At 44.8% G+C, this 21,286-nt stretch overlaps 1 protein-coding gene across 4 annotated transcripts in view; it reads left to right on the top strand.

The window, feature by feature from the left end:
* The window catches only part of LOC134552642 (charged multivesicular body protein 3), a 34,275-nt gene continuing 12,989 nt past the window's right edge, over positions 1-21,286 (top strand). The window contains exons 1-5 of one of the 4 annotated variants that reach the window (XM_063401409.1): positions 1-401; positions 715-970; positions 3,065-3,204; positions 12,572-12,687; positions 14,711-16,733. In XM_063401409.1, the coding sequence (XP_063257479.1) occupies positions 745-970; positions 3,065-3,204; positions 12,572-12,687; positions 14,711-16,280 (2,052 nt within the window). In that variant the 5' untranslated portion in view covers positions 1-401; positions 715-744 and the 3' untranslated portion in view covers positions 16,281-16,733. Of the gene's footprint in view, positions 402-660; positions 971-3,064; positions 3,205-12,571; positions 12,688-14,710; positions 16,734-20,163; positions 20,315-21,286 lie in introns of those variants that run through there. The other 3 variants (XM_063401410.1, XM_063401412.1, XM_063401411.1) reach the window with 3 other exon arrangements.

The following is a 21,286-nucleotide window of genomic DNA, read 5'->3' on the forward strand; positions in this document are numbered from 1 at the left end:
CTGGGATGGTTCTTCGAGGATTCACTTCAGCGGGGATCCACGCTGCGCTCCAAAATGCTTCCAAATGTGAGCACAGACCCCAGTTAAAGCCTGGTCTTGCCTTTGGCTGCCTGAGCTCTCAGCGCTCGAGTGCAAAGGCAAAGCTGCCGAGTCCGAGTCGCGACCCGTGCAGATCAATCCCGCTGTGGAATTCGCCTTCGCGCCAGCCCAGGGCTGGGAGCGGGGCTGGCGTGCGGGAATGAGGAGCGGAGGGATCATCCCTACACCCAGCAGCCCTAAAACTGCCCGAACACATCGGCCCTGCAAACACCGGCCCCCAGTTCTGGCTTTGTAAATATTTTTCTTTTCGTGAAAAACGTCGGCCAGGTCAGATCCTGCCCTCTCCCTCCCCTATATCTGAGGTATTTATATCTTCTTTTTTCTCGCAGCAAGCCCAGCCGCAAGGTCCAAAGTTGCAGCCGGGGACAGGGACGCGACCGCCCCCCGAGCCCGGTGATGCGGGGTCGGGCCGCAGTGCTGAATCACGGCGGGGGGAAAGGAAAAGGGGAAGTGGGAAAAGGGGAAAAAGGGGCAGGGGGGCGGTGCCGGCCGCTCACGTCACTGTTATGTCTCCGCGGCTCCGCCGGGGCGGGGACAGCGACAGCGGCGGGCGGGAGGCGGGGGGCCGCGGCCCCGCTCCCCTGACAGCCCCCGCTCCCCTCCCTCCCTCCCCAGGCCGGCCTCCGGCTCGGCGCTCCCGGGAAGATGTGGGTGAAGCTGTGCTGTTTGCTGCTCTACTTCCTGGCGCTCTTCGTGCTGGCCCGGGTTTTCGAGGCCGTGGCGTGGTACGAGAGCGGCTTCCTGGCCACGCAGCTGGTGGACCCGGTGGCGCTGAGCTTCAGGAAGCTGCGGACCATCCTGGAGTGCCGCGGGCTGGGGCACTCGGGGCTGCCCGAGAAGAAGGATGTGCGGGAGCTGGTGGAGAAGTCAGGTACGCGCAGCTCCCCGGTGACCCGGGGGGACGGACGGAGGTCGGCGCCCGGCCACCCCCGCGTGGGCTCCGGCCGCCCTTGGCTGGAGACGCGGGCGCCGCTTCCCTTGGCAGGGCGGGTTTGGGGAGCCGGCTGGCTCTCCCCGGCAAGGGGGCCCATGGAGGGAGCCCGGGGAGCTCGGGGGGTGACGGTCAAAGGCCGGCGGCGGTGTGAGCCCGAGGGAAAGGCCTGCGCTGGACGGGGCAGCGGCGGCGGCCCTGCCCTCCCCTTCCCTCCGCTGCCCCGGGAGTTCCGCTGCGGGCGCTCGGGTCAGTGCGGGTGGCACAGATGGGACCGAGCGTCGTCTGCCGGGAAAAACGGGGAAGAGAGACTCCAGATAGCTGCAGTAGGCTCCTGTTTACAGCTGGGGCCAGCTTGTTCCCGTGTATTCCCACCCGTTTGCTGGGTTTGTTACAGGTACGCTTATCAAGATGGGCCCCAAGGAAAGCGATGATTTCATAGCTGAGGAGCAGAAGGGATGGGTACCCAGGGTTGAGATGGTTTTATACAAGGGCAGCAGAACTAGTTCCTGCATACAAAAAACAGCTTGGAAAAAGGCAGGGAGGCGTTTCGGAAGTAAGGAGAACCAGGTGAAGGAGATGGACTTCTCGGGGCTGATGAACAACGAGAGATGAGCAGTGGAGATGTAAGAGTGGCAGAAGTGTCCTGAAAGTAAGGATGCTGCCTGGAGCAGTCGGAGGGAGCTGGCCCCAAGGACTGGGAGATGGGGCTGATGTAATAGCTGTAATGCCAGCCAAGCAGGAAAATGTGAGTACATGCTTTTAAATCAGTGATGGAAGGGCTGGTGATCCAGGAGGGAGAGAAATCCCAGCAATCGGGATAGGCAGTGAGGGTCTCTAATGTCTGGACAGGGAGAGAGAAGGATTTGTATGGATGGAGTGCCTACTGTAGAACCTTAAAAATGCTGGTTTAAATAATTGATGTTAATCATATGGGCATTTAAATCTAATTTGCTGTTACTGTTCATTGTTTATTTATGTTTTTATGTTGTTTATTGACTTTGTTGCCCCAACAGTAAAAAGCATTCGGCACTTTCACTTTTGTTTCCAGTCACTTTCACTCCTTGGCTGTCAGGTACTTTCATGATGTCATGTTTGGGTTGCATATGCTGCAGGGAAGTGTTTAACTCCAAACAAACTGTATTAACCAACTTCTTCAAATGTCATGGAAACACTTCTCATACCAACAGGCTTTGCAGCATTTTTCTGTGGTTGCGTTTTGTTGGAGTTTTTTTCCCCTCTAAATTTTATGAATATTTTTGCAAACCCCTCAAGGGTTTCAGCTGTTGCACTTAGTTTTATATTTTTAAGGAAACTGATTTTTGGACAAGACTTCATTTCTTAAAGCTTAGTAGATGAGTTACTAGAATGCGGGTTGTCATTAAGAGTGTTTGTAATGATTGTGAAACAAAACATGCAAAGGAAATGAGATTACGAAGGAAACATAATCAGATGATTTTACCATGAGCTCTTTATGTCGCTGCATTTGGAGTTCATGGGAACTTTTCCCAACGGTGCAAACAATAGCCAACAACTTAAATAGTCTGCCTGAGATTTTTACTAGCAACAGGACCACAAGCACTGGGTTTTGGTCCAGAATTTATTATTGAAATTTTGGAAGTCTGTTTGAATTATCAGTGTTAAGAAATTGCTTGCTGCAAAATTGCAATCCTGTGAAGCAAAAGCAAAGATGTATCAACTGAAATTGCTCTCAGCCACTGTGTGTTGTTACTTGCAGAGAATGAGCCTTAGAAGATGTTCTTTTATTCCTTTGTGTGCTTGTGCATGTGTGGTGAATCTGTGTAATCAGAAACAGAGCATTCATGTCTTCTGTGGTCTGACTGAAGTCAAATTGTTCAGTCATGTCACCAGAGATTGAATTACAGTAGCAACTTAAAGTTTAGCTGCCTTTGTACTGAAAAGGTTCTCTGAGCAGCCATGCAGATATAGTTAGTTAAACTGTTACTAGAATTCGTGAAATAATCTTTCTCCAGTGTCATTTTAATTTAATTTCTCCAATTGTCTCTTTTCCAGGAGATCTCATGGAAGGAGAGCTGTATTCAGCTCTCAAGGAGGAAGAGGCCTCTGAATCAGTTTCCAGTACAAACTTCAGTGGTGAAATGCACTTCTACGAGCTTGTAGAAGACACGAAAGATGGGATCTGGCTGGTACAGGTATATAAATTTGACTGGTTTTTTTAATATATTTATCACCCAAAATGTGTTTCAAAGGAGGAGTTTGAGGGCCGTTAACTAGTTGTAAAAATGTGTAACAGAGAGATGGAGACAAAGATGAACTTCACCCAGGAGATGAGGAATAGAGAAATAAAACAAGAAAGTCTGGAAGTGCCAGGGTTTCTATACAGACAGGAAGAAAAAAAAAAAAAAAGCCTGTTATTCTTTGGATTGCTGTTTGAAAAGCAGGCACTTTAGAACCAGAAAACAGCAGAGCAGCACACACTGAAGTACCCAGAGTATGCAAGTCCTTGGCCCTGGGTTTGTAAGAGCCTTGCAATGTGTGAAGTAGGTGCATTAATACAGATGCTCCCAGCTGGCACAGGCTTCTAGTGCTGCTCTTCCTTTTGGTTGCATTACATCCTCAGACCCAACCAGTTTAGGTTTCTGCTTGTCTAAGGGGCTTAGAGCACTTGTAAAATCTCTGTTGGCTGTTCACAAAGGCAGGAAGGATCTCAGTCTGCCGACTTCCCAGGCTAGCAAGCTGATCTATCATCCACTATATTCCAGTGGCTCAAAGTTAATTTTCTCCCAAACCTTTTGTGCCCAGCAGTTTTAGAGTCTGTTTTCCCAGGGCTGCATGAGAACAAGAGATCATTTAGGAAAATAAAAACAGACTTTTACCAATAGGATTCTGAAGCAATTAATCATTAATCCTGAGGACATAAGTAACCCAGACCAAAATGTAGGAATTATTTTTCTATGTCACCTTCTCTGTTGATAAGAGGGTGCTTTTTAAGGCATAAGTTTCCTTCTAACAGCCACATCAGGTGAATTCCCCTCCAGGTAATTAATTGTTCCATTGACAGCTCCTACCTGGTTTATCTGGTCTCACTTCATGTTTTCTATTTAACAGGAAGTCATTAAATCTTCATAATCTATTTATTAGACCTGTACTGTCACCACATCAGATCTCACCCTAAAATAGACAAGAGGACAGATTACCTTCAGACTCGGAATGGCATTTGTGTTTTGGGAAAGATATATTTGGAGTTTATTGAATCCTAATTTGAGGTTTAAATCATACAGGAGGGCATTCTAGAAGCAGAGAGTGTTGAAAGGCCGTTTACATGTCCCCAAGCTAGCTGACAAATACAAGCATGAATATGCTGTGAAAAGCCTTCCCTCCTTCCTGTGCAGCTCAAAAGGGTGAAATATGATAGTTCTCTGTTGTCTCTTGCTTGCAGAATTTTACTTGTAATGTATTTTCCACTAGCATCCTAATAGCAGGTCAGATAGGTTGTGTTTTGATATCTCCAGTGTGATGAATGTTGTCATCATTCTGGGAATATTTGCACAGCTATTCAGTTGGTCACAATAGCTGTGGAAAAAAAAATTAGTGGAATTTACTGAATAATTTACTTGCTGAACACTATTTGTCTGTTTCTCTACAATAAAAACCACAAGAGATGTCGAATTTCTATTTTTCATTCTTGCTTTTTGAGTTTTCATCACTTTGAGTTTTCATTTGCTCCATTCCCCACCACAAGTCCTGGCTGGATAACTCCTGAACTGGATTCTTTCACAGATTTTCTCACTCTTTTCTTAGATCCATCCCTGCAGAGCTGGTTTTTACCTTTCTTCCTGGTTCTAACTCTTGATTCCCTCCCTTGCCCATCCTCCTTTGCCATTAGGAATCCTGTGGAAATTTTCCAGCTTGTTAACCAGCTCGATGCTCGTGCAGGGGAGTGAGGATGCAGCGTGGGTGGCTTTGGTGACCATGGGCAAGGTCAGAGATTCTCCTGCTCTCTTGCTGCTGCCTGGGAAGCAGAAAGGATCTCCAGATCCTTTTCAATATCCTGAGCCCTGAATCCCTGTTCTGTGGGGGCTGCTGGAAGGGAGCAGAGGGAGAGGAGCAGTGGCTGTTGCTTGAGTTGAACACTTTGTGATGATGCATGAGAGGACTGAGATTTTGGAGATGATTTTTATTTTCCAGTGCATATAAATGAAATTTGTGGTGTGACACAGGCTGGGAATGTGATAGCCATCAGAGTCTGCAGAGAATCCAAGGAAAAAATAGGAAACAATTTCTATTTCTTGATATGTTTGACAAAAACTGAGGTGCGAATTTATCATTTAGAGTCAGCAAGATGAATTCTTGAAGAAAGCCAAAGGCAATACACAAGGAATTGGTGTTTTGTGGCTTTGTTTCTTTATTTTCTGGAAATCCACATGCAAAGCATCCCAGTCCAGTGGTAATTTGTTTACCAGTGTAGCTGTTCACAGCTCCTGTGTGGTGCTTCCGTAGAGCCACAGACAGCAGCATGTTCTCTCTGCTATTAGCTCATGATCTCATCACCTTTCCTCTCATGCCATTCTTCTTGCTTGCCAGCTGCTGTTGTGCACTTCTTTGGCTGGTGAGGAGGGTGACTGGGAGTTTCTGGAGCTGCTCCTCTTGTTGGTTAGGGGAGTTATAGGTGATGTTCTTACTCTTCCAGGCTCTGGTTAATCCCTAGAAGCCTGACACATCCAGTGTTGTAGTCATTATGGCTTTTGAGAATGATCTACAGATAAAAGTCCTCTTTGAATGAAGTAAAAATCTAAATGAATGTATATTTTTATTTTAAAAGTCTCTGCTATAACATAGTGGCAGAGAGGAATAAAAGGAACTTTCTTCCTGGCATTGAAGTCTGAGGACAGACATTTTGATTGTGTCTGGTAGAGCTGCAAAGGCCATTAGTATGGATATAAAATTCTGCAGTCTATTTTGCATCTCAGTTTCTAGTTCAAGTGGTGTAGTCACAGGGCAAGGGATGTGCCTACAGCATTTTGGTGGTGATGGTTTGTTTGTTCTTCCTTTTGCTTGCATGTAGGGTGAGTGATTTTCATATTTATTTGCCTTCTGAATTTAGCCAGGTGATCAGCTGTTCTTGCTAAAAAGAAACAAAGCAGGAACACTCAATTCTTTCAAAATACATAATTCAGTATTTGTGTCTTTTCCAATAGCCCTTCAGGATCATTTACCACAGGATACCTGATTTTAAGTTTCAGTTTTCTTCTTCTCTAGAGGCTTCATATCCAGTCAAGGGTGCAGAATACCAGCAGCTGGAATGTAATAGTCCTTGTATTGCCTGTGCATTTGTGTTAACTCATTGCAGAAGCTCATTTATTCTCAATCTCTGATTTAACTGACAGCATAACTGACTGTCCAGATCAGTGCATAGATCACCTCACCTCCCTGGAGAAACTGAATGCAATTCTGAGGTGGTTAATTTTTGCATGCTGTGATAGATGTAGTCTTTGCCTATTTTGATGTGATTTTTCACAATCTCTTTCTCAGAAAAGAAAGGCAAAAAAGTCTCCAGATATCTTCAGTCCATATGGGTGGATTCTGAATGAGTTGTGAATTCTTAGGAAAACGAGTCTGAGTGGAAATTCAGTTCCATTAACACATTGTCAAATAATAAACAGAAAGTGGGATGGCTCAGAGTTAATAGAAGTGCAGACATTCATGTAGAAACTTATTGACATTATCTGAAATAAGTGAGCTTTTTTCCAAGTTTCTAGTAAGTTAATTACCAGTCCATTTATAATTAATTGTATTTTTACTTGTTTTATATATAGAAGCAGAGTCTGCAGCATAGTTGTTGATGAAAAATGGTTCTATGACTAGAGTTTTTGAACCTTTTTATCTTTGTGGATCCCTAAAAATCTTCCAGGGCATGCGTGGAATCTTTATAGTAATATTGAGTTTTCTCCGCTCATTTACCCTCTGCAGGAGTTCATGGGTGTCTCAAATGGAAACCACTGAACCAGACAGACAATTCTCATGTTCATACAACTTTACCAGTTCGTTAAATGAGTTAGAAGTCAGTTTTGCCTTTGGCAAAACTACACAGGTTTTTTCCAATTCAAATGTCTGCATTCCTTATGTGGAGAGTGACTTGCTGGGGCTGGATGAGGGCTGGCTGCTCCTGGGAGAACTACCTGGATGTGTGTGTGTGCAGCAGGGAATGATGTCTCTTAATTAATGGGTTTTGTTCTGATGGTGTGGACTCTATCACAGTGCCCTAGTGCCCAGAATTGAGGAGCAATTGTTGGAGTCATTGTCTTTGTGGCTGAGCTGTAAAACCAAGTTGTGACTGTCACTGTGTGTTCGAAATTGTGTTCTGTTGGGATGAGCAGGTGTGCCTGGCACTTGCTGTCCCAGCTAGAATTGGTTAAAATAATGAGAGCTGGAGTACATGTAGGGGTGTTTGTTCTGCTTTTGCCCCTCGCTGACTCATTGTGATTCCTCGTGATAGTCGAACACTTTTAGTTGTGAGCAGGCTTCAAAACTTACTGAGAGCAAATCTCGTTCCTGTGACCTGCTCTGAGATCTCTGCATACCTGTCTGAAAGAAATTGAACAAAATCTGATTTAAATGCACGGAAAACAGGATAATGCTCAAGTGAGGTCATTGTCATGTCATGCTCAAGTACTTCATGGGTACCAGAAGAGGGGTCTATCTTTGCATATTGCATTGCTATAGCAAACTCTAGCATCAGCTGTGCTTCCTCAAGCCTCTTCAATTTCAGTCAAATTTTTACTTCTATTTTAAGAACCTATGTTTCATAAAATAATCTTTAAAAATGCTTAATGATACTTGGAAGTTAAAGAGCAGCTGGATCCTTGATGGTTATAAAGTAGCTATTGCAATATTGATGCACCCACCCAATACACTTCAGGTTTGGATTAGGCAAGAGAGGCAAAGTGCCTTGCTGACTTAATCTTCTTTTTCCAAGTGTTTGTGTCTTCCTGGGTCCAGAATATTTGCTCTTAAAGTCTGTTCTTTAAGGTCATAACTATGGCTACTTTAGCATATAGATCAAAATAATTCTATTTTTCTAATTACTTTCTTAATTGAACTCTTTGGGGGTAATTCTGTGTAATTCAGTGTCATGAGAACTCCTCCAATGCAAAAGCTCCCTACTCAGTTGTCTTTTGAAGTCATCAGAATATATTTCAGTATTACAGAGATGGTAATTCAGACCCTGCAGTCAGAGCCAATTCTCTGGCCTGAGTTAGGTGTGGGTTAGGAGCAGATCCATTCTGTGATGTGAAATTGTTAAATAGCAGGGTCACTGTGATCCTATTGGATTCCCTTAGCCCATTCAGATGATTAATGGATTAATTGAGTTACCCTCATTGTCTTACTTGTCACTCTGACATGTGATACGTCACAGATTGTAAACATAGCTAATAATAAGCAAAGCTGAGAGGGTTTGTGATTCTCCAGACTTGGTGTTTGTTTCCCATCTGTGTTAGCTGATCTCCTAAAAGGTACCTTCTCCCATGAGCTTGGGCTCCATTTCTGTAACATTAAATAGAGCGTATGATTGAAAGGGACCTCTCTGCTGAGCTACTTCAGCTTTCTGCTAGACTGTAGAATATCTGTTTAGAAAATACTTTGCTGTCTCTCCTACACTGTAAGTTGTTCAAATATTCCATTGACTGTTTTCTTGGAAATGCGTGTCTGACTTCTGGCTTGGGTGTATTCAGGGCTAATTTGTTCCTATTGGGCATAAATTGACATTGCCCTTTAGTTTCACCGAGTCCTGATGTCAACCACATTCCTCCCAGTAAGTGAGGTCAATCAACCAGTTTGTTTTGCCAGGTCTGATATATCCTGGGCTTTGCTTGTTTTGCAGCCAGTTAATATTGATGGCTCGTGTTTTCTTGTGGAGCAACCGATAGCCCCGAGCGTTTCCTCCCCTCGCTGTTTCTAACTGATGAACTCCCCAAGTGTCCTGTTCATTACTGGATTCAATTTCGTGTGTGACACTCTGCATTACAAGATTTGTGCAGCTCTTCCTGCATGGTGTTATAATCCTCTTTCCCACAAAGATGTGCTTCCCAGTTTTATGCCTTCCACAAATGGCTTTGGGAGACTTCAGGTTCCCACAGGAGGGGCATTAATGGGAATATATGCTGAACTGAGCTCCAAGGTAAATCTGTTAAGAAGTCTGTTAGCACCTTTCTGGCATTTTGATGTCTTTTTGCTGTAGCCAATTTCTTGCTCATTTTAAAACTTTCTCTTTTTTTCACTCACTATAAAAGCCAATCTGTAGCTCTCATGTAAATTTTCCATGTGGCATAATACATGATACGCTACCAAACTACAAACAGGGTACTACATTCCCTTTTCCTCTTGAAACTCAGTTATTTTCCTTCAGGGAAAGTTTCCCTCAATCAGGAATGATACATCTTTAGTAACTGCATGCTGGAAAGAAGTGGAAAGTGCAACTGTCTCTGTACCTCTAAACTGCTACAGTTTTTTGCCCTGTTGAAATCAAACTGGTGGGATTTTTTGTTTTTTGGTTTTTTTATTTGCTTTTAAATATAGCTACAGACTTGTTAGTGTCCTGTCAAAATGAGAATTGGTCTGACAGGGATTTGCAGGAAATTTTCACAGGTTCACCTGTGATCCTGAGTGCTTGTGCTCCAGTTCTAGGGTAGAGATATCCTGCTTACTCTGATTTAAGTGCATGAAGTTATTTGAGTTCTGCTTTCACCTTCAGGTGATGCAGTTTCTTCCCATAAATTTGCTAACTGGTCCACGGCCAGCCACCCCTCCCTTCACTGAAAACTGAGTCACAGTATTAATTTAACTTTAAAAGAAAATTATCTTACATTTCCATGCTATCTTCATTGTTTGGTGATCCTGCTGCTTCTCCCCCGTTCTATTCTTATTCATATGACTGAAAAACCTTTTGGTACAACTTGTAATAGTCTTTGTATGGTCTAACTTGAATAGCTCATTTTTACTTACTTTTTTTTCCTTGCATGTCTTTCTTTGATAGCAGTTCCTTTTGACCTTTTTTTCAATCCTTGTAGATTGTCAAGCTATTTCTAACCTTTCTCTGGAAGTGATTGCTAGGAAGAAGTGCAGGATTTGACAAGCTGGTTTTTTTTTTTTCCTTACTTGAAATATAAAATCCTGATAGCTTTAACACCATGGGCTTGAAGAACTTCCAGGCCTCTTCCTCATTCAAATTCCCAGTCTTCTCTGTCACAGGTTTTTAAGCTAAATTTCTTAATTTATCAAAATTCGCACTTCTTAAATAAAATCTGTTACAAGTGTTTGCAGGTTATTTTTAATTTAAACTGAAGTACATTTTGTTTGCTTAACCTGCAGTATTTTCTTGGACTCCTCATGCACAGGGGTGGTGACTGCTTTCCAAAATATAAAGCCTTGCCTTGGCATGGTGAACTCCCAGTGCTGTAAGTGGGTGTTGTCTGCAAGGAGCAGCTGCAACAAAGATGTTTATTTGGATTTTTTCCATAATGACACAAAAAAGCATGAGCCCAAAATATTTTACAAAGCTTCAGTGTGCAAAACCATAGTAGAGTTCCTCTATGTAGTTACAAAAATACAGACTGCTACTTAGATCATTGTTCTTCAGTATAAATGACTTTCTCCAAGAGGAAAGACTTTTTCATAGGAAAGGAATTAAGCTGATGTTAAAAATTCCACCAGTACAGGCAGGTGACAGTAAAATATAATGGTGACTATATTTGCAACAAATTTTTGTCTTGACACCTAAAGTGGATGTTGTGGTGCCAGGCAGAAGAAACAGTGAACAGGATCTGTCCTCCTGCACACAACATTAACATTCTCTCATTGCTGTTTCAGAACATGCACACAGAGTTTTGGAAGATGCCAATCTCTAGTTGTACCAAGGAGTAATTCAGGCACCAAAGTTTTACTTCTGTGCTTACTAATAAAACATAGTGGTTCCCTGCCATGTTGGATACATTTATCATGCTGTAGTAGCTCCGAGGATTTAGGTGTCTTTAGGAATTTGGTCTCCCTTGATGGAAGTGCATGAAAGGAAGCAGTTTAAAATATCCAATGCTTCAGTCACATTGGGTGATGTAAAGAAGCCTCAGTAACACAGCAGATTTCCCAGCTGGTTGTCTCAGTGCGTGATGGTTACATTTATCTAACCAAAAAGGCTTTTCTATGTGATGTGTGTATTTTAAGAAGAACCTGAAAGATTCTTACCTAGATTTTCACCTCCGGTGTTATTTAACCATTTGGGTTTAGTGCAGTGGGGATGTAATCTGTGACTTCAGATCACATCTGAAAGCTGTAATTACAAAATCTGTTTGTTTCCCTGTGTACATTGTGCTTGGTGAATTCTTCTATTTTAAGATTCTGAGAGGCTGCTTCTTACCACAAAGCAGATAATATTTATGAGTCTCAAAGGCTGGACACACTTTCTAGGTTGAATCTCAGCATGTCCACAGAGAACTGTTAATCATGGTGACAGCCCAACTTCCAGGGGCAAGCTGACATTTGAGGTTATTAAGTCAGAAAACGATTGGGATAAGTTTAATGGCGGGTAAACAAATATCTAACAAATGGAAGTTTCAAGATTTAATTTAAAATATATATTTTAAGTGGCTGCTAGTAAGCCTGCAGAAGCATGTGAGGCATTTCTAAAATAGAAAATGCGACGGCTCGTGGAATAGTGCATGATCAGTCATGTCGTTCAGAATTACCTGTCAGCTGCAGGCAGGCAGGGTTTTCTTCTCCTTGTGAATTTTTCCCCCCTCCCCGTACAGTTATAAGTTGGAGGATGAATGCTGCTTCTTCATCAACTGTGTCAGCAGAAGCTTACAGTGAGGTAACTTGAAGTACAACTTCAATGTACTGGGTTAGAACAGATGAAACCTTGGGATATATCGCAGGAAATGATGGTCCTGAGATGGGAGATGGGACACTGGAGTTGGTGGAACAGTCACTAAAGTTGCAGAGTGAGTCACGGGCAAAGCTGGAAGGAGTCAAAATTCTTAGGCATTATCTGGGAGTTTAGTCAGTAGTTTCCACTGCTCAGGAATGGCTGTTGGCAGTTTAATCTGGCACCAGGTACATGCATTCCCACTCATTCTACTTGCTTTGAGATGTTTCTTTGGTATGTTGTAACTTCTGAGAGAGAATTGTGATAAAATTCTGGTCTTTTTTTATTGCAAAGAAGAGGAACCTGCTGCACCCCCTCTCCTTTCTCCCCTATCATGAACTGCTTAGTGAGTTATGTTATTTTACCAAAATTTTGGTTGACTACCACTGACTTTAGTATCTTAACATGTACTTAACATGATAATGCACTTCTTTCTTTGCAGAAACCACATTTCTGTCTTAGAGCTTCATTCTCCAAAGACATTTACCATGACTCCCAGTTGTACATTCACACTCTGTGTCCTAAAAGAAGGGGAAAGAGTATATCAAGCATGACCAGCACTGTGTTTTCTTGAAACTTGCTTTTTATTTCAGGAACCAAACTGGCTGTGATACTAAACTAGTATTTCCTTTTGGCAATAGGTCATAGCAAACGACAGAAGCCCACTGGTGGGTAAAGTCCACTGGGAGAAAATGGTGAAGAAAGTCTCAAGATTCGGCATACGTACTGGCACTTTTAACTGTTCCAGTGACCCCAGGTATATCCTTAAGGGATTATCGAAATCCCAAGAATATCTTAAGGCTCAGCTGTGTTCTAGCAGCAGGGCTTGCTGTGTTGTAAAAGTAGCTGTGACAGAAGGTGGCTTTATTCATGTTTTTATCTCTCCTAAAGTCTGCTCAGAATGCTCCATTACATTATTTATCAGCTCTGCAGCTTCCTAAAGCATCGTGTGGGAAATGCATGATTAGACTGGAGAGCATAATACAGCAGGGGAGAGGAATGAACAGAAGAGTTTGGCCTTCCAGTCCAGGCATTTAGGGAGAGGAACTGTGCTTGCTTAGGACAAAGCTGAATATATCAGTTTTAGAGTCATTTTATCACCATCTGGAAGGGGGAAGCGCAGGTTAGCGTGAACCTTGCATGCAGTGCCTGCCTCCCAGAATTACTGACAAATCCTGTTCCCTGACAAATGTATGTTTATATATAAACTGGCACACACCCTTGGACAACACTCACTGTGCTGTGCAAGAGTCACTGTGTTTGCATATGATTTCGAACAAGGAAGAAGAGCAGAGCCAAAGAAGCTATTAATAATTCCCTGCTGCTGTAAAAAGAGGCTTTTTTAAAACATTTTGTTGGAGGCGTTTGCTCTACATGACAGGAGACTTTGTGGAGAATTCCAGTGGCATGTATGGATAGGCACATCTTATACAGCTTAAGTCCTAAATGTTTACAGAAATCTCAGTGTTAATCATAAGAGGAAATTCTTAGGCTTTGTAGTGCTTATACAGAATAATCTTGTATTTGAACATCTTAAAAATTTGGCAGTGTTTCTCTTTGCATAGCTCCTAAGTAGCCTTAGTATTCTGATCAAATACCATGTTTTAAATTAATTCATATTTTTTTTAATACAAGAAATGTTTTGTCGAGTAAACCCATTGTGAATAGTTTTCATCAGAAATTCAGAAGAATACTACATGCTGCAGTAATCAGAATAACTTTATTAGTAGAGTAATATCTCATAGCTCTTTCTAAAAATGCTGCATTCAGATTCCTGGGAAGGGGAGTTTTGTAATTGTCTAAATACATGTTGACAGACCAAACCCACAGAGGAGCTAGGTAAGATGGCTGGTGAATGAGGCTGGTGGTCCCAGTGTGCAGGGTTCTCAGAGATTGTGTGTCTGTTGGCTGTCATATTTTAATTGTTGTAGCTTGTCAGATATTTCCTTAAAGGAGGACTAGATAATTGGGTGTAGTGATACTGGTAGGAAAGATGCATGGGAGAAGGGATCTTGTGAGGGATCTTCAGGCTCATCTCAGAGTTACTGGGCTCTGGACCATGACTCAGGGTTCAGCCTCTTCTTCTGGTTATGGATTTGGGGTTCATCCCATCTGCCTGCCAGACAGTGTGGGTATATTTTTTAGCCCAAATCATCCAGCACCATATGTCTGCTTCCTGCTCCACTGGTTTTGTGGCCAGCTCTCTCACCTCACCCCTTAGCCTGTCTGCATCCTGCCAAAATGGTCCCAGTAGGAAATGGACACTTGTCAGCTTTAGTAAAGCAGCTGCAAACAGACCAGTGTCTGCTCAACTTCACCCCACAGCTCCTTGGCAAAACCAGGATGGAAGGAGGCACTGGGAAAGCTGTGGGATACTGAGTTATACTGAGTGCTTTGCTTCTTGGCTGGAAGGCCAAGGAAAAGTAGCTTCTAGTACTAAAGCTTTAAAGGAAAGAGTCAGCTTGTTTATTATTCAAATCTAGTTACAAAGCATAAATTTGCCTCATGGCCTTGTTTACTTTAATGACCTGTGAAAATTAACACTATTCCTCTTCCTGTTTTATGAATGCATATCTCTTTGCAATATTCCTGTAAGATATAAATGTATTGTAAGAATAAATATGCTTTGCCAGAGAATATTGGGTGCCTTTATTTCCTGCTATTATATTATAAGGGTTCCCAGGTGCTCAGCATGTCTCATTTTTGAGCTTAGAATAAAAATGGAAGGACTCAGTTCTGGGGTTATGAAACTGTAATCTAACCTACCGTTTTCTTTGTAGATACTGCAAGAGGAGGGGTTGGCTGAAATCCACCCTCATTATGTCGGTTCCACAAACCAGTACCTCCAAGGGAAAAGTCATGCTTAAGGAATACAACGGGCGCAGGATCGAAGTGGAGCACATCTTCAAGTGGATCACAGCCCACGCTGCCTCTCGGATCAAAACCATCTACAACTCTGAACATCTGAAAGAAGAATGGAACAGAAGTGACCAGTACCGGGTGAAAATCTACCTGTTCGCCAACCTCGACCAGCCTCCGGCGTTCTTCTCTGCACTAAGTGTAAAGTTTACTGGAAGAGTAGAGTTTATTTTTGTGAACGTGGAAAACTGGGACAATAAAAGTTACATGGCAGAAATTGGTATCTACAAGACACCATCGTACATACTTAGGACTCCTGAGGGGATTTACAGGTATGGAAATAACACCGGTGAATTTATATCACTACGTGCCATGGATTCCTTTTTGCGCTCGTTGCAACCAGAAGTTAACGATTTATTTGTTTTAAGTTTAGTTTTAGTTAACCTGATGGCTTGGATGGACCTGTTTATTACACAAGGCGCCACCATAAAGCGTTTTGTGGTTCTTATAAGCACTTTAGGGACGTATAATTCACTATTAATTATTTCCTGGCTACCAGTGTTAGGTTTTTTGCAACTGCCCTACTTAGACAGCTTTTACGAGTACAGTTTAAAACTCTTCAGGTACTCTAACACAACCACTTTGGCTTCTTGGGTGAGGGCAGATTGGATGTTCTACTCTTCTCATCCAGCCCTCTTCCTCAGCACGTACCTCGGCCATGGTTTACTGATTGATTACTTTGAGAAGAAGCGAAGGCGCAATAACAACACGGATGAAGTCAATGCCAATAATCTGGAGTGGCTGTCGAGCCTGTGGGATTGGTACACCAGCTACCTGTTTCATCCCATTGCTTCTCTTCAACACTTCCCTTTTGACTCAGATTGGGATGAAGACCCGGATTTGTTCTTGGAGCGGTTGGCTTTCCCTGATCTCTGGCTTCACCCTCTGATACCAACTGATTATATAAAAAACTTACCCATGTGGAGGTTTCAATGCCTTGGCGCCCATTCTGATGAGGAAATGCTGGAAACTTTTCCGGACAGCGAAAGTGACTCTGACAGTGAAAACAAAGAGGTCTTCAGCAGCGACAGAGACGTCTCAGAGGACGACGAGCTGAGCACGTTTCACGGGTGCAGCGAAGGAGAGCGCGGGTGCGGCAGTGAGGCCTGTTCATGTCCCGGTCACTATTGTCACCACGAGCCATGCCAACGCAAAGCCAGGTCCTACAGCTCCGCAGGTGACCTGGAGCCAGACTGGTCGGGCTGGCCCTCCGACATGTTGCACTGTACAGAGTGTGTGGTGTGTCTAGAGAATTTTGCGAAGGGCTGCCTGCTGATGGGCTTGCCGTGCGGCCACGTGTTCCACCAGAATTGCATCGTCATGTGGCTGGCGGGCGGGCGGCACTGCTGCCCCGTCTGCAGGTGGGCGTCCTACAAAAAGAAGCAGCCATACACACACCCGCAGCCTTTGTTGAGTGAGCCCCCGTCTTAGCTGTGTGCCCATGTCTTTTGTAAGCTTTCAGGATATTACTGCTTGCCTTTTAAATGTTAGTCACTTAAAAGATTACGTGGTTTGAAGTTTTAGTTTAAATGTTAGTGCAGTGAACTAAAATATACATGATGCTAACGTTAACGACAGAATCTTTTGGTTGCCTTGTATGTTGAACTGAATGCAAACTTACCGTACAAATAACTTGTTCTCTTCAACATCTGGAAACTTGATGCTGTTTTTGTAAGCACAAAAATCAAGCCTACAAGAGAAGCGTATTCCAGCAAACATTTACAGGTTGGGATGTGGGTGAAATTGAAATTCTAATTGGAGACAATTGCTTAATTTAAGTGTTTCTTATTTTAGAGTCTGTTCTGCACATCTTTGTTGAATAATGTATGTTGTAAGACAGTACCATTTAAAAAGAAATCGGTGAAATAAATTATTTTAAAAAGAGATTTGTAACGTTAATTGTTTTGATAAATATTTTGTGTGTATGGTTACGGATGTCTTGCTGGCCTGATTTATCTGTGAAGACAATAAAAATATAACACAACTCTTGTGGCTAATAAATCATCTCCTAGTGCTGCAGGAATTCAGTGCTCCGTGCCCCTGGCCGAGGAGAAGGCAGTGGTGTTTCACTGGGAGCTGTTTCCTTCATAAGTCTGCTGTGCTGAGGTGCTTCTCTGCTTAATCAGTGGTTTTCCAGTTGATTACAAGCTGCTTTTCCAGATGGAGACCCTCTTCTAGCAGCTGTCTCTCCAGCACCCTCGTCTGCAGACATCTAGGAAAACTTCAGGGTAGCTCCCTCTACAGCCTCAAAGGAAACTGTTGAGAAGGAGCAGAATATTGTCATGCAGTGACAAAGGTGGCTCGTAAAGGTAAAAATTGCCAGCTTCCAGCTGTGCTGGTATTCTGAAGTGATTTGTGGTTTCTTTGATAGTTCTTTGGTGCCGTAAAAAAATGATTCTGTTGTTTTCTTTGTATTTCAGTATGAGACTCTGATTTTGGTTGTACCTTTCAGAAATCATCTGGCTGAAAATAGAGAGGAATTGTTGGTTGGAAATAAAAAGGAGGGTGGGAAGAGCGGCAGATAATATGACTAGAGGAAAAGGCTAAACTAGAAAGATATTTTCAATTGTCTTCTTTCCTAAATCTTACATATGTGATATGAAACAAGGATAATGACATAAAGATGATGATAATAGGGAATACAAACATAGCTCCCTGTTGCAGTTACAGCTCATCTCCCAGTGTCTTTATAGAGTTGCTCACAGAGCTGCTTCAGCCATTGTTTCATCTGTCCAGGGTAGCTGGGCAAGCTCCTTTTTATTAACAAACGTTTCACGGCTCTGTCACCAGGTGTGTTCCCAAGAGGATATTCATGTAATTAGCAGAAGAGCTGTTTTTAATTTACTGACTCCTTTTTTCTCATTTCCTTTTTCCCAGGGCAGTACTAAAGCAGAGAGGTACAAGGGGCACAATATCAGCAACTCTCCCGTGGTCCAGAAAGTAATTTTTATTCCAGTTGAGACCTGCCAGTACATGCCCTGTCTCTGTCATTACAGCCTCGGCAGAGCAGCGGAGAGGCATAATGAGGGCAAAGATCATTTCTGCTTCCAATTTGTGCGGCAGCGTGGCGTCTGTGCTTGTCATGAGTAGCTGAAATCCACATTGTTTCAGGACTGGTTTGAAACCTGCACTGAGCTGAGGCCTTGCCAAGGAAAAGGAGAAGTTTTGTGAGTATAAATAAGGCTGCAGCCGAGGTGCTGACACACACAAGTGAGGTGCTGTATCACAGCCCGCTGTAGCCTTTCTCTGGTACCTCGGCAATTTGCCAAATGCCGTGAGTGCTAAGCTGGAGCAATGCTGTGTCCTTGGAGCACTGAGTGCTCGTGGAGTGCAGCTCTGCTGCTGAAGGCTGACCTCGTCACCCTCACACACAGCCCCAGCAGCTCTGCTCCTGTGCACTGGTTCAGCCTTGTTTGCAAACCTTTGTGCACACCTGTTTCAGCTGAAGATTTGTTTTAATGTCCTCAGTTGCTCTACTCATCCTGTTCTTTTGATGGATGACCCGAACTGCTGTTTAATTAGCAGGAGAGCCACTGAGGGCACATCCACAGGAGCAGGTAATTATGACCCGCAAGGTAGCTGTGGAGGAAGGTTTAGTCCCCTCGTGTCTGGGTTATATAAATTGTTGTGATGCAGTTCCCGGCAACGCATCTGTTACAGAATCTTGAGCAGCTGGCGTAGTGTATTGAGAGTCCCAGCAGGACAGAGAAAGCAGTTGGATGTATTTATTTTATGAAAAGCTCGTGTCAGTAGCAGCAGAAGCATCCAAGTAACGTTGTTTTCTACTGAATGCAGGATCTCAGACAGCCCTTCCCTGACGCGTTGACAGCTGAACATCCGAAGAAGGGAGCGAAGGAGCAAAAAGTGTGCCTGTAACAAGGGCAGCAGTTTCGCTGCTCGCATGTTTTGCCTCGCAGGGCTGGGTTGTGCGAGTACTTGTGAAGTGTCTCAACTAAGCATTCCTAAAGTGGTGTTTTGTTCTCTGCTGTCTCGTTCCTGGAAGCTGGAGACCAATTGTAAACAAATGTCAAAGCACTGAGGTGAGAGTATTCACTTATTTGTTAGGTTTAATAAAGGCTATGGATGTTTTGTGCTGCTGTTACAAAGGATGGATTTAAATAATCTCTGAAGCTTTTTGCCGCTCTCGATTTCATCAATTATCGTTTTATTAGCACTGGCTTTCCCACTGCTGGTGCTCAGTCCAAAATGAGAGCTCTCTTTTCCAAAGCTTGTTTAGATCTTTTTTCTGCATTAGATTCTGGAGGGAAAGATGACGAAGGTGAAACTGTACATTTTTGTAACTCATTAAAAATGCTTGTCTCCAGAAATTAAATAATGGGCGTATATATAATTGTAAGGTATTTAAAGAGTTAGATTGAGTTAATAGCACCTTTTTCTTCCTAAGCTTTTGCACTGTGTGCATCACTGATTTATTTCTGATGCTCTCAGGTTGTGCACCGGGGCGTGAAGAGCTGCAGTGACTCGCAGGAGCTCCGGCGGAGCGGCTCCAAGCTGTCCCTTCATTTCAGCCAGGTGACCCTGCGGAGAGGAGGGTGAAGATGAGCCAGCCCTGGCTGCTGGGGTTTCTCCGAAAGGGCCCCGGCTGCTGAGGGCCGTGGGCTTGTGTGAGCTTTGCCCTCGGGTATGCTGGGGGCCGTCGCAGGAGAAAGGCCGGAGTGGAGTCAGCCCTTGCACCGGCCCAGCAGGTTATCGGGGCGCTGGAGCTCCGGAGAAGGGAGCGGAGCTGGGGAAGGGTCCGGAGCACAGATGTGAGAGCGGCTGAGGGAGCTGGGGGGGCCCGGCCGGGAGAAGGCTCAGGGGGCACTCATGGCTCTCTACAGCTCCCTGACAGGGGGAGGATCAAGCTCTGATCCCAGGGAAACCAGCGACAGGACCGGGAGGGCGCAGTCTGAAGCTGGACCAGTGGAGTTTAAATTGGGCATTAGGAGGAATTTCTTCACAGGGTTTATTGGACATTGGAGCGGGCTGACCAAGGCGATGGTGGAGTCACTGTCCCTGGAGGTGTTTAAGGAAAGACTGGACGTGGCACCCAGTGCCATAGTGGTGTTCGGTCACGGTTGGATTCGATAATCTCCGAAGCGTTTCCCAGCCTGACTGACTCTATGAGTAGGTTATAAACACACTCAGAGTGCAGAGCTAAGCGCTCCCGCCGTCACCAGCGCCCGCCCCGCCCCGCGCCCCTCAGCGCCCTCCCGCCTCTCCGCGCGGGCGGGGCCGTGCGCAGCGCCGTGCGCAGCGCCACGTGACTGGCGGAAAACCACGAGGGGCGGGGCGAGGCCGTTCGGGCCCCGCCCCCACGCGGAGGGGGCGGGGTCTGCGCTGCCGGCGGCGCAGGCGCAGTGCGGTCTCCGCGCGGGCCGGCTGTGGGGAACCCGGAAGTGCCGGGCGGTGCGGCCGCCATGGGGCTGTTCGGGAAGACCCCCGAGAAGCCGCCCAAGGAGCTGGTGAGGGGCCGGAGCCGCCGCGGCGGGGCCGAGGGGCGGCGGAGGCCGGGAGCTTGAGTGGGCAGTGGCGGCAGGGCCGTGTGGCGTTGCTATGGCGTCGGCCGGGGACTGCGGAGGGGCCGGGCTCGGCCTGGCCCTGGCGCAGGCTACACCTGGCCCGGGAACAGGACCTCACAGAACCTTCCAGTATCGGAAGGCGCCTACAGGGAAGCCGGAGAGAGGCTCTTTGAGGGACTCGAGTGGCGGGACAAGGAGGAATGCCTGCAAGTTGATAGAGGGGGAATTTAGGTTAGATACTAAGAAGAAATTCTTTCTTGTGAGGATGGTGAGACACAGGAACTGGTTGCCCATGGAAGCTGTGGCTACCCCATACCTGGAAATGTTTAAATCCAAGCTGGATAAGGCCTTGAGCAACCTGGTCTAGTGGAAGGTGTCCCTGCCCAGGGCAGGGGAGGTTGGAATTATGTGGTGTTTAAGGCTCCTTCCAACCCTTTAACATTCTGTGATTCTAAATCCTCTTGCAGACACAGCTTTAAAATCAGGAAAGAGTAGCAGAGATGTTGGGACTTGGAGGAGGAAGATGAGTCTGTAGATAAGCTGTGTATTTCTACCAACAGCTTTCTGAGTCACAGTGAAATGAAATAATCAAGACATTGGTGGATTTCACTATTGCCTTCCGTAAGAAGCTAGAAATGTGTTAGGGAAAAAATCTGCTGTTGGTGAGAGGAACACCAAATGCATTAGAGGTACTGGAAAAGCAGCAAGGGGAAGGATGACAGGCACACAAGGTGAAGGCTTAGACAAGCTGCAGATGTTCCCCGGTGCTTTGTGGCAGCTGAGTCCCAGGGGAGCAGGTCATGGTTGTTGCTGGTGGGTGAGAGAATCAGGTGAGGAATGTGCCTTTGGGAGTGTCCTTTCCCCTCCTCCTCTGCCTGTGTTGGAGCACTGTGTGGGCTGGGTCAGTCTGTGTTC

The sequence above is a fragment of the Prinia subflava genome, chromosome 7 (genome assembly GCF_021018805.1).
Source record: "Prinia subflava isolate CZ2003 ecotype Zambia chromosome 7, Cam_Psub_1.2, whole genome shotgun sequence".
NCBI lineage: Eukaryota > Metazoa > Chordata > Aves > Passeriformes > Cisticolidae > Prinia > Prinia subflava.